Source organism: Perna viridis, chromosome 10, assembly GCF_037379345.1.
Source record: "Perna viridis isolate PV_CMFRI_1.1 ecotype Kerala chromosome 10, ASM3737934v1, whole genome shotgun sequence".
NCBI classification, from domain to species: domain Eukaryota; kingdom Metazoa; phylum Mollusca; class Bivalvia; order Mytilida; family Mytilidae; genus Perna; species Perna viridis.
Window position 1 is genome coordinate 10,173,173 of NC_142454.1, and position 14,012 is coordinate 10,187,184.

At 33.5% G+C, this 14,012-nt stretch overlaps 1 protein-coding gene across 1 annotated transcript; it reads left to right on the forward strand.

The window, feature by feature from the left end:
• The first annotated feature begins 263 nt into the window (after window positions 1-263).
• Window positions 264-13,845, forward strand: LOC148604470 (heat shock 70 kDa protein 12A-like). Its single transcript, XM_088548915.1, has 8 exons — window positions 264-394; window positions 1,349-1,445; window positions 5,264-5,443; window positions 5,647-5,721; window positions 6,351-6,650; window positions 8,868-9,092; window positions 9,432-9,567; window positions 12,044-13,845. Exons 2-8 carry the CDS (start codon window positions 1,365-1,367, stop codon window positions 13,096-13,098), a joined length of 2,052 nt encoding a protein of 683 aa, XP_088405041.1. The 5' UTR covers window positions 264-394; window positions 1,349-1,364; the 3' UTR covers window positions 13,099-13,845.
• The last annotated feature ends 167 nt before the right edge of the window (window positions 13,846-14,012 follow it).

Sequence of the window (14,012 nt, forward strand, 5' to 3'; positions counted from 1 at the left end):
AGGTATCTATTATATGTAAGTAAAATATATATAAAAAATAAAGTCCTCGATAAACACATTAGCTTTCCGCTTTGCCAGGTCATAAAACCTCATTTCAAAATATTTCTTACTTGAGAAAGATAACCCCCATTAATGAAATAAAAGAACCAATGGAGTGCGTGAACCCTTTACGTACTTGTAAGACATGCCTCTGTCCTTTAAAAGGTATTAATAAAGATCAATAAAAACTGCAGTATTGACAATTTGATAAATTCATGTAAATAGTGAAGGTGTAATGCACTGATAAAAAGTATGTACAATACTAGATAGATACATAAAATATCAAGATAAAAATCTGAAGTATTTTATCGAATATTTACTTGTTATCGTACCAACTAGGAAGTACATGTAGTCGGTAAGTACAGATCTTTAGTTTGCAATGACTAAATTAGTTATTGCAGCAATAATAATAATAATAATAATAATAATAATAATAATAGTAGTAGTAGTAGTAAGAATAGTAATGGTATTGACAATGATGATGACAATGATGGTATTATTAAAAAATACTACCACTACTAATATTATTTCTACTACTTTTATTCCATGAACCATTTGGACATTTATATAAATGGTAATATGGTCTGAAACAGATACCATATTACCTGAGCTTCTGAGTAAATTATCATGGTCTACGAGGCATCGTCTGCAAAAATAAAAATTGTATAACTTAAATTGCCATAAAAGGTATATAACTATTTTGAAACTTTATGACAAGCGAGATGATTTTGACTTTCCAATTGTAAAATTCTCTTTAATTAGTGGCAATAAACAAAACCTCCATTCTTCAAAGTATACATTTCACAAGTTGAGCCGTTACTATTGTGCATGTGCTATTAACACAGACTTTTTTTGTAGAACAAGGATACTGCCAAATAAGCTTCTAAAACAATCCCCTGTTGATTTCATCTTTACATGTACACGAGCTTTATGGTCGTCATCGCAATTCCTGGTTTCTATCTCACAGTCTAAATTTGCCCCATCAAACTGTAAAATGATCAGTTCACGATCATTTCGTGACGGAGTAAGATGGGACGGAAAAAATTTAGTTAGAATACTGCAAAATTTGACGATCACCTAAACTTCACGCTTACCGAATTTCAACAGGTGTCATTGGCGGAAAAGCACATGATAACCATTCCGGAGCACTTGATGCCAGTCATGGTTGTTGTTTTTCTATTTACTTGAATTTTGATGCATTGCACTTCCAATTATGATGCCTCAGTATTTTTCCGATATAAATTTCTAATATTGAGAATCTTATTGATCTTTTAAACACGTTTTTACCGGTGGTATGATTATTCATTAGATTAACGACTTCACTAATGATGGGGAATTGTTTGGAAGGGGATTCAAGACCAGTAAATCGACCACCACCGCTACCTCCACGAAATGACCCGTCAACGGTAAGTTACGTGCAACAAACAGGAAAACAAACGCCAATCTGCACCTTCACCACACACAAAGCTACAGTAAAGATACGTGTAAACAAGATTGCAAATGCCATATTTACATTCACTAAACAATCTTTCAATTTCACCTTAAATCAGTTAGAAAACCTCTACACCACCCAATGAAACAAACCTTCAATAATGATACAAAATATCTACAATAATCATATAACAGTATCTTATTCCGCATAAATAACCCATAAATGCATACAGGGCACTCCTTTTGTAACCATTTAATCTGCAGAGTTCTCAAATTTCCCAAACTAAATGCTCTCATTTTCGTAAAAACACGGAATTCTGATTTAACGCCGGGTTTGACGGTTTTGCATTCGCAACGGTATCATTTTGATACCAGCATTAGATTCCACCATATAAATAGGTCACTGCAGATAGCTTTATAACAATTTGTGGAAATAAAGCTAAATTGAGAAACTTAAACAAGCAAGTCCAACAATTTTTTTCTGTAAAAAGTATATATTTTTCAAAACCTTACATTATGAAGATCCATGAAAAAAGATGGAATTTATTTTCTATATAGCCAAGAAAATCTGTAGTCATGGTAATGTAATAAAAATGTGTGTGTACCTTTTTCTGCTCATTTGTTCATGATTATAATTCATAAAGTTCGTGAGAAATTTTGCATTTTTGAAAAACAGGTACGAGAACACAAGTAATTCCCCTTGGTTTTCGTTGTATCGCTCCAACTTTGGTAGTCATATTTTTTATTACTGGAAACTTATTTGCTGAAGTTTTGCCTCTAATTGGTAGAAAATAGGTTAAAATTACATGGGATTTTTTTTCATTAATCAATTCTGACTAAAAGTTGTGATTTGGTTCAGTGGAAGAAGGTTAAAATTTAGGACGTATAACTCAGTTCATTTGTCAAGTTTACCCCATCTCCGAGTTATATGTATTAATTTCAGAAAATGATGGTAAAATTTTCTACAATTTATATATAAAATCCTGTTTGTACATATCTTTAGGCCAGAGAAGTTTTATTCAGTTTGCGTCTGTGGAATTTTTTTAATCTGCTCAACTGTGTATATTGAAATGCACTTGAAAATTAATTGCGGTCTCGTGCCAACAGACAGATGGTATTGGGAAGAGAACCCATTACGGTGAGGACCTGAATCTTTCCGGGTAGCTTAAAACATGCATTTTACACCTCTGAACCTTTACAAGTATTGAATCTATTTATGTACGAATGCTGTACTATCCACAATCAAAATTTCCACCAAGTTTCACCTTTTATTTTTAAATTTTGACAAACTTAGACCTGGTCAGTTTTGTGCACGATACAGTGCACCTCGATCAATCCCATTTGTATAGTGCAACCTTATTTAGATTAAATAGATAAAGGAGAAGGTTTGGCAAGGACCCATTTTGGTCTCATAATTTAAGCATTTTTTGAAAATTTCATTAAAACTGATTTCTGGGTAGAAGTAGTATAGTAAAATGGTCGCAAACACTGAATATCAGATGTTTTTGGCGAGATTCATGACGTTATTCTAGAAATAAAAGTACGCATTTATGTAACTTCTAATATGACGTCTTCATATCGTCAAACAGTATATGTCGGTACAACTTCACCGTTAGCACCTGTGCATTGTCTCTTTTCTTTCGCTGTCGCTTCGAGACAAAACACTCATTTAAAAATGTTTACGCGATGATTTACGAAAGTAACGGCTAAGAGGTTATCTAATACTATACTGATACTGGTACTTATTCAATAGATGGTTTACTTGGAAATGTAGATTTTTACTTTGGATAAATTTTCTATGAATTTTCAATTGAGTTTCAGTTGTTTTTACCTTCTTTTGTTTAATTTATATTATTTACGTATTATTGTTAAAATTGTGTGATATTTTTTTTATGTATGTAAAGCGCTTAGAGTAATTGTAATTTTATATAATGCGCTATACAAATATTGTAAATAATAACAATAATATGTGATTTATTTCTTAATTAATACAACTTCCATACGTGGAGAGGTTAAACGGAACAGCCGTTATTTTGGCTACGCCTGGGGAAATTTTTGTCACAAAAATTACCGTATTTGTCATATTAGGAAAGAAATAATTCCTTCCGAGGGTAGATTTGTACTAATTTGAAGATGGGTTTGGCATTTATATTCCCATTTAACACTTCGCTGTCGCTCGGTGTTAAATAATCGAATATATATGCCGTACCCATGTTAAAATGAGTACAAATCTACCCCCTCCATGAATTATTTCTTAATTTTACAAAAAAAAAACCTTTAACCTTTAAGTTGTCCGCAATTTTAAAGATGGTTCTTGTATGGAACGGATGTGGCCACGAATCTTTTGACTCAAGATACTTTTGCCCAAGTTGGAACTGACAATTATACACAGAATATATAAAAGACGAGAGTCAACACGCATGTTGCCATTGTTAAAAGAGTGAAAAACTGTACAAAATTTGGTGTTTCTCAGCGTTTTTTTAACAGATTTTGCCAATCTCAGCCATGTTTGAAGGGCATGAAGAGCGTGGCGAAAAAATCCACGCAAAGCGACACTTGCTTTATGTACATAAAGGCGATAATTGCTGAAAGTATGAAATTATGTACAGTCATTTTAACAGTAACCGATTTTTTTAATTTCGTTTGTTTGTTTGTGTGTGTGTTTTATTTTTGGTTACTAATAATATTAAATTACAAAATTAAACAAGTTACGAAACCTCATTTTTTTCATAATTGTTCTTGTAAGGGTTTATTGGACAACAATATAAATGAAAGACAAATTCCACCTATATTAAAACATTTTTGTCACTTTTTCAGTGCAGGATAAAAACAAAACTGTGATAATGTCAAAAATGTGTACTTGTCTCAGGACGTGGAAAATACTGTGCAAAATCTTAAATTCTGCTTAGTTCCTCTCAGCCTCAGTCACGATACAGGCTTTAAATTTGCGACAAAATCCTAGTATCTATATACTTCATTTTTAAAAAAGAACTTATATTGGAATATATGAGGATACGAGGTATAGAATGATGTTGGTGATTTGGGGTATACATAGAACATGGGATATAGGATCTCTGTAACAATCACAGGGCGATGTAATGTTAGTGAATTTCTTTATTACAGAAAAAAGACTCTATCGTATAACAGAAGTATATGTACATTGTATTATAAAAGGCATAGGCAAGATTTAACCATATCATAACATTCTTGTTAAAGAAAGAAAAAAATAAGCTACAGAATAATTAAAATAACGAATGATCACAAAACTCATTTTCTGACAACTGCTAAAGTAAGAGCTTGAACAAATCATACACGGGAATTTTATGTTCAAAATTTTTGTATTGTACTTACTTTGGTATCAAAATAATATCGTTGCGAGAATGCAAAACCGTCAACCCCGGCGTTAAATCAATATTCCGTGTTTTTTTGTGAAAATGAGAGAATTTATGGGAAATTTGAAAACTCTGTAAACTAAATGATAACAAAAGGAGCACCCGATGCGCATTTAAGGAACATGACAGACCGTTTTGATGTGAAAAAGCTAAAATGAGACCCCCTAAAAAACAAACAAACACACAAACAAACAAAAAACAAACAAGAAAAAAAAACCAAAAAACGTGAATTCGACGTTGGAACCGTAAAACCTGCCATAGGGGTTAGACACGGTGTCATGCATTTGATAACTTCCTCAAATCTTCCCTATGCATTCTTAAGTTAGATATCCCTCGACCTGAGCCCAGACAGAGCTTTTTAAAAGTACATCATTTTCATGTCTGTTTTTGTTTTTGACAAGCGGTACGTTGTTCATCCAGTACAACATAACCAGTCTGCAGGTGCTGGTTCTCTACACAGACAACCCAGTGAAGAAGGTATTTACCTTTCATTAGAAGGACAGTTTCCTGTACCTTCGGCTCCTCCAGCTTACCAAGAAAACGACCCAGCAACTCAGTCTCGAACACAAAATGTCCAAAGGGTGAGTAATTAATCCTTGATCCTTAATCATTACTTAATAATTACACTTCATCCTTTAACTGAGGACTAGTTTCTCAATTATAATTTCTTATGTGAAAATTTAAATCTTATATGTACTAAAGTTCGGACACTAGTATTTTTCGAAGTATTCTGAATGACACCAAAATTTTTGTAGCTCTTGAAGTATTACCTTTTCATTGATAGATTAACAATGGGCACCAGACAATAAGAGGGGTACAGCGAGAACGTCCCAGCGTCATGGTTCCAGAAAATTACATGGTATGTTTATCGCATAGCTCAAGCGGTGATCTTGTCATTGTAACTTTCATTTGCATAATCCATGGCTTAGTAAGGTCATAATAAATGCTGCTAAGTTTTTTTTTTATCATGCCTAAAACGTTCTGGAAATTTATTTCTTCTTTTTTTGTGCGTTTCTCTTTTCTTCTGTCATGATTGCTTTTAGTGAAGAATTTCGAGATTGTTGAATGTTTTATAGTATTATCACCACTTCAAAGAATAAGAACCATTTAAAAATTTAGAACAAGGGCAGCCATAGCTTTAGTAAGTCATGGGAGGAGCCCAGTAAAGATAAAGTAGGCGTCTAATAATATACATATGTGAAATGGAATAGCATGCTGAAAAAATGTGACTGAAACTCGACTACAGTCGCAATCACTCTCCTAAAAAACGAACGAACAAACAAACAAAACAAAAAAACCAAATTAAAAAAAAGTGTACTGCTAGAGCAAGTAGGTATAAAAACCCGAAGCATTATTTCAGCTCCATACTAATGAAACTCGAATAAACTTTTTTTGTTGATACACGTGCCCCGCTTTTTGTTCCCGTTAAAATTTACACAAGACATATGAGTTAATACATGATATAGCCTTGATACTTTTTTCTTATAGCGTCGTCCATCCGATCGAGTTCTTGTTGCCGCACTTGATGTCGGGACAACATTTTCAGGATATGCATTTTCCTTACTCCATGACTACAAAACAGATAAGCTCAAAATATCAACCAATATGTGGGCTCATAACAGCGGACTTTCAGCAAAAGCTCCATCGGCAATTCTGATTGGTTCACAAAAAGATGTCGTAGCATTTGGATACGAGGCCCAGATTAAGTATGCAAGTTTAGTTGAGAACTCGATGTCAAGTGACTACTATTACTTCGAAAAGTTCAAACTTGTTCTCTATAATAACAAGGTATGTATTTCATATACCCAGTGTTCAAAATGTAGGTCTTGTCAAATTGCACGCGCGCATGCATAATCTACAATTTTACTACACGATAATTTATTATAAACATATAACATAAATACAAGTGAGACATATAATACTTGTAAAATAAAAACTCATGATCATACCTGAAGAATTTAAGCTTAAACAGGAAGCTGTCTTGTCAAATGTCAGTGGTTATTTAAGCAAAAAGTCTTGTGGCTTCTAGTGTTTTCTATTTTGTTAGTGCAAATATAAAGCTTCAAAAGATATTTGATCACTCTGTATTATTACAATAATATGTGAAATTTCATAATTTTACTAATTTAGAAATTTGTAGTGTTACAAAATAATTTTTTAATATTACAAAATATTTTTTTTAATATTACAAAATGAATTTCTAATATCAAGAAAAATATTTTCTGATATCTAATAAATTGATTTTGTCATATCAAAAAATTATTTAGTATTACAAAATAGGTGTTTTCTATGTTAAAAATGATTTTTTTTTAAATATTACAAATTCATTTTTTAATATTACAAAATTTGATTTCTAATATCACAAAAGCCTTTTTTAAAATTAAAAATTCAATTGAATTTCTAATATTTAAAAAAAAAGAATGTAGTAAATGCTGAATAGTATTTAGTGTAAATTTTTATCCGATGACTTGCTCACGAAAACAGAGACGGAATCAGCAGTCGATATCAGGATAATTAATTGGAAAGAGTGAATAATCCAACTATGATCACGAGTGCCGAAGAACGCCTAGATTTAACGAGTGTGCGGAACCTGTTTTACGCACGGGTTACATCTTTAAAATGCGTTCTTGGTCTTGGCAAACTACGAACTTGTGTGCTCAATTTTTAAGGAAAACTTTAGACTTATTTTTTTGAATAATTTTGAAATTATTGACAGTTGATTACTGATTTTTGATTATTTTTTCTCTATTCTTATTTTGATTTATTTATCTATGTATTTATTTACTTATTTAACTTCTTTTAACCACAACCGAACATATAGAAACCATCTTAGGCTTCCAGCATTTCATTTCATTCTTCTATTTCATCAACTTATGTGCTAACCACATGAGGATCATTTATTTTTGAATAATTTGAGAATGTTTAATTATTTCCGTATGCTATTCATGTTTCACTTGTAAAATTGTCTTGTTTGTTTATCAATTTATGTAAAAGAGGAATTTAACCATGATGATGATGAAAATCCTTTTTTAATATTAAAAATTCAATTGAATTTCTAATATAAAAAAAAACGAATGTAGTAAATGCTGAATAGTATTTAGTTTGAATTTTTATCAAATGACTTGCTCACGAAAACAGAGACGGAATCAGCAGTCGATATCAGGATAATTAATTGGAAAGAGTGAATAACCCAACTATGATCACGAGTGCCGAAGAACGCCTAGATTTAACGAGTGTGCTGAACTTGTTTTGCGAGTTAAATCTTTAAAATGCGTTCATGTTCTTGGCAAACTATCATCCTAATCACGATAATCAATTGATTATCCTTTTCATTATATCTATTTCCTTCAGTATTCGTCGCAATTTTCAACTTTAATTTTGAATTTTGTGAACGGCGGATAATCGTTTTTCATATTTACGGGTACTCCTACAATGTAAGATGTTGGAGTTCCGTTCATCCACACTACAACCTCATGCAAGCTATATTAGCAATCAAGTTTTTAAAGGACGTAACCCACCAACACACGACAACCTTGTTGGCGGTCTCACTGGGGACAGGAAGAACATTTTAACATTTTATATGAAATTGTAACTATTTTCACTTCGATAAGTAGCTAAATTGTTTGAAATAAATTATTTTAAAGTATCCAAATACTTATCATAGTTCCAATAGGTCAGATATTGGAATTAGAAATGTACTGCTGTCCTTTGCTCCAATTGGACAGTAAACCAGTCTGTCGGGCTGCAATTACTTTCCTTCTCTCAAAATTAAAAAAAAAACAAAGTCAAAGTAGGGAATATGAAGATCTTTTGATATTCGTGTCGTTTTGTGACGTTGTGGCGGGAGAAAGTCCGAAAGTGAAATTACAAAATTTATTTATCAATGTGAAATCTCGATTGTTTTTACACAAAGATCATTCGCTAAATCACTGCTATCTATATGGTAATGAGTATATAACATAAGAAATTTCAGCTTTTAATGTATAATAAATGATTATTTTTAAGGATCTGAATTACAACACAAGAATGAGGGACATCGAGGGTAAATCGATGAAAGCTGTTGATGTATTTGGATTGGTAATCAAGTATCTTAAGAATCATTTGCTTGATAGACTTCAGGGAGGTGACCAAACGTACGTCTTAGATCAGAAAATGATTCACTTTGTGTTGACCATTCCAGCCATCTGGGATGACAAAGCAAAACAGTTTATGAGAAGAGCTGCTGAACTTGTAAGACAATTCTAACAGGAAAAGATCTTTTTTTTCGTTTGAAAAGACTTTAGAACTATTTTTTAATATGAGACAGGTGCTACCCGAACAACTAAAAACAACCAAAAGCCAAAACAAACAAAACAAAACAAAACAAAAACAAAAACCAAGCCAAACAAACCAGACTAAATCAATTTACAGAACCCAGACCAAATACAATACATATTTGCTAACAACTTAACGATATTGATAACTCCAAAAATCAATTACTTAATGAAATCGTCAGTAAACATGATAAGATGTTGATGCATTTTCTAGTGTCAGTATGAAGACAACTAGTTGGCACTTTGTTTATTTTAGGCGGGCATAAAAGAAGAACAGCTTACGCTTGCCCTGGAACCGGAAGTTGCTTCGCTTTATTGCAAGACCGTCCAAGAAGCAATGAACCGTCCGAAGATAGGTAAAGGAAGTAAATACCTCTTGGCCGATCTCGGAGGTAAGTATAAATAAGCTAAACTAGTTATAGCTTTGTATTCACTACCTTATAGCAGACAATATTTGCAAGATGTTAACGTTTTGCTGCTGTCTTGAAGTTTTTGTGTTTCGCAAAAATGAAAGGACACACACATTAAGTTTATATGAGTTTCTTCCCCATCTTTAAACATAATAAACGATCAAATGAACAGCCACAAAAATTGAATCACGTGTCGACTGTTCTTGCAAAACCTCTCCATTCAAATATGGTTCTTCTGGTCACGCCGTTACGGGAGATTTAACCATTATCGAAAACGAATCTCTGCGTAATAGCCTTTCCAAAGGTCCCAAGTACCGCGAACCACGCTCCATAAATTAGAATTATAACTTTAAAGTTCTTATGGATGCCGTCGAGGACTGTGCAAGAAAATGGATAAAACGAGAACAAGAAGACATTGATTCTCTGTCAGAGTGGTTAAAGGCCGTGAGGTCTTTAATTTTGAAACGAATGGAAGTTTTAAGTAGGTCAATGAGTGCCAATGCTACGTCAGTTTTCAAAGACCCCAATGTAGCAAAATATTGTCTACCATATATGACAAATATGTTTGTCTGCAAAACGTTTCAAATCCAATGTTTATTATCAGAGGTAGACGTAGAAAATAATAGCAGTGATAAGAATTATACTGCTACCACACTCTCCAAAGAAGAGATTGTGAAAAACCATATATCTGTGCCATCCTCTTTTGGTCTCTCTACCAAGGACGATGATTGTGATTTACCGTCTATGTACTGGATTCCTAAACTTCACAAGAATCCATACAAACAACGCTTCATAGCTGGATCTGCAAAATGTACCACCAAACCTCTTTCAAAACTTTTAACTTCTATACTCACAACTGTCAAAGAGGGTCTGCAGTCCTACCACAGCACTTGTTACTCTCGTAGTGGTATTAATTCAATGTGGATCCTGAAAAATTCGAAAGATCTTTTGGAGGCAATCAGTTCAAGACTATTATCTGAATATAATAGCATTAAAACCTATGATTTTTAAACACTGTATACTTCTATTCCCCATACTCAGTTAAAATACCGACTTAAAAACATTATACATCGAAATTTTTAAAAAAAGATGGTACAACCTAGATACAAATATATAGTTCTTGGTAGAGATTCCTCATACTCTGTAAGAAATAATTCCAAATCATCTTCCAAATATACAGAGGAAGACGTTTACAAAATGCTGGAATTTTTAATCGACAACATATTTGTCCAGTATGGTGGATGTAGTTTTCAACAAACGGTCGGCATTCCAATGGGAACAAATTGTGCTCCTTTACATGCTGACCTATTCCTTCACTCTTATGAGGCTGACTTTATAGCTGATCTGATCAGAAAGAAAGAATATCGTTTGGCTAGATCCTTCAATCTCAGTTTCCGCTATAAGATAACGTATTATCTTTAAACAATCCTAATTTCGGGGATTTGATACATAGCATCTACCCAAAAGAATTTGAGATAAATGATACTACAGACACTGTGAAGTCAGCCTCATATCTTGACCTTCACTTAGAAATCGATGGTAAAGGAAAACTATTGACCAAACTTTACGACAAACGTGATAACTTTTCATTCAGAATTGCCAACTTTCCTTTCATCTATGGCAACATCCCTTCGGCTCCTGCATATGGAGTGCTCATATCACAACTCATACGTTATGCCAGAGCTTGCCGAAACTACGCAGACTTTTTGTATCGCGCTAGAACTCTAACAAATAGGCTTCTAGAACAGGGTTATGTTGCTACAAGATTGAAGTCATCACTACAGAAGTTTCATGGTCGTCATCATGAACTCGTGGATCATTATGGTGTATCCATCAGCACCATGAAAACTGATTAATTCAACGGGCCATAGTTTTCCTTTCCTCGTTTGTCTACCCCGGACTTGACTTTTTATGAGCAACTCGGCGGGTGTTTCTAGAAAAGCAGAGGACGCTTACCCTACCGGTGCACCTGGTCCATGCTCCCAGGTTTTAGTGGAATCCGAGTTGCTCATTTACTGTTATTACTTTGTATGTATGATTTTAGTTACTTTATGTTCTTTGTTGTGTATGTCTGTTTTCCATGTCTGGTCTTTGTCCCTGGATTACATTCTTTTGATTACCGCTATAACCTTGGTTCCCTTGATTACTCCTTCATAAAGGAAAAATCACTAACACCTTTTTGTTTATGTATAAATGTATAATTTGTTTTTAAATCGGTTACTGAATGTTCTAAGGAATCTGCCTCTGTCATCTTGCATCCTTGTATCTAATAAAGTTTTAAAAAGAAATAACAAGATAGTTGCTTTGTCCTCAGTCTTTGCCTTTTCAAGTCAAAGGTGTAATGCACTAATTAAGCATTTGGTATTATAGAGTAATTAACCAACTCGACTTTGTTCTGGCTTTATTATAGACAACGTCAGTTTAACTGCTGGCTATTGTTAAATATTTTCTTGTTTAGGTGGTACTGTTGATATGACAGTCCATGAAGTAGAACAGGACGGTCGATTAAAGGAGTTACACCAGGCTACTGGAGGACGCTGGGGAGGTATAACAGTCGATAGGGAATTTTACATTCTTCTTATGAGAATATTTGGACCAAAAATCATTGAGAAAGCAAACAAGAAGTACCCTAACGAGATGTTGGAACTACTTATGGATTTTGAAATCAAGAAAAGGACTTTCGAACCTAATCAAACTATGTCTGTTGTGATTAAGATCCCGGCTTGTCTCATCGAACTGTTCCACGACGCTAGTAACCAAACATTGTCTGAATACTTACAGGTCTCAACTATGAAAAATGTGATAGAAGCCAAAAGGGACAAACTGCTTGTTCACCCAGAAGTATTCAATTCGCTATTCAACGATTCCTTATACAGTACTATATCTCATATTCAAAACTTATTGGATAAACCAAATTTGTCTGGAATAAAGACAATTCTACTGGTTGGTGGATACTCCGAATCAACTGTTGTGAAAGAAGCTATGCGACGAACCTTTCCGGATATGTGCATCATTAATCCGGAAGACTGTTCCCTAAGTGTTCTGAAAGGCGCTGTTATATTTGGACACGAACCCCAATTTATAAAATCGCGTATCTGCAAATATACTTATGGCATAGGAATAACGATTCCCTTTGTCCCAGGGGAACACCCTGAAAGTAAAAAGGATATCGTGAGAGGGATAGCATTGTGTGATGACATTTTTGACATACACCTCAAAGTTGGTGAAAGAGCTGAATTAGGAAAACCCATGAAAGAAAGGTTTTACGACCCAGTCGAAGGCGAAACTATGGCTATTTTAGAAGTATTTGCGTCGACGTCCGAAAATCCTAAATTTGTGACTGAAGATTCCTGTTTCAAGTTAGGATCATTAGTGGTTAGTGTAAGTACCATAAACAGACGTGATAACTATATAAGTGTCACATTACATTATAACGGTACAGAGCTAGCTGTTATTGCAAAAGAGAAAAATACTGGAAAAATAATGAAAACTTCTATGGACTTTCTCGGCTGAATTTATATCGACGAGCATATCACCTGTTATAACTACATTGCCCTGGAGATAGCTTTTTCAGCAAGATCAGTCATCAGCTTGAGTGCATGTAGTTATCAACTTAATATCTAAGATTCATTGCGCTTAAAATTACACGCAAGTCATACCAGTAGTGAAATAATGACAATACGAAGCTGTTATTAGAATAAGTTTAATACTGAATCACAGCTCAAATAATTAATTCAAATAAACGTGACTGTGTACATGTATAAACATTTCAAGATAAACAGGCGAGTCCCAACTTTCCGATTATATTTGCTCATACGATTCGCGGAAACAGAAAAGAGGCAACTGTGATCAAATTTGTATAAAAAATTGAGAACTTTATATTGACTGAAGTGACGCCGTTATATATTGAACATGAAAACACGAACACGAGTTCCCCATTGCGTTGATACCGTTAAAATGCAAGGGTCGTGTTTTTGTAAGTTTACATCTTACTTTCATAATTTTACAATGTAGAAACACATGTGATTATAAGAGTAACCAAGGGAATTATCGTTAGGAAAAAAAATAAAAATATTACAAAATGAAAATAATCCAATGTGTTCTCTTGTGGAAATTAAGCATTTGTGAATTTGTGAATTTAAAAAAAAAATAATTCAAAAGTTTCCTGTAAACTCAGCCATATAACAAACTTACAATGCAAATTTTACCACATATATGACAATGTCTTTTAATACGTATGCTACCTTCGTCTTTGTGGATCATAATTTCATTCATTCATATATACAATTTACATTATTAAATTAAAAAAAAATGAGAACGTTTCACGTATCTATATAGTTCACACACAGGTTGGTGCAATTCCTAAACGTTTGTGACCGTCACTATGAGGACCAAAAGATGTATAAAATATTAGCCACTATTAATAT

Bases quoted from the DNA above. Each gene is read 5' to 3' on its own strand.
- LOC148604470 (XM_088548915.1), top strand. From the start codon at position 1,365: ATGATGGGGAATTGTTTGGAAGGGGATTCAAGACCAGTAAATCGACCA. The intron at 5,722-6,350 runs GTATGTTTATCG...TTTTTCTTATAG, and splicing joins TGGTTCCAGAAAATTACATG to CGTCGTCCATCCGATCGAGT. The intron at 9,568-12,043 runs GTAAGTATAAAT...TTTCTTGTTTAG, and splicing joins CCTCTTGGCCGATCTCGGAG to GTGGTACTGTTGATATGACA.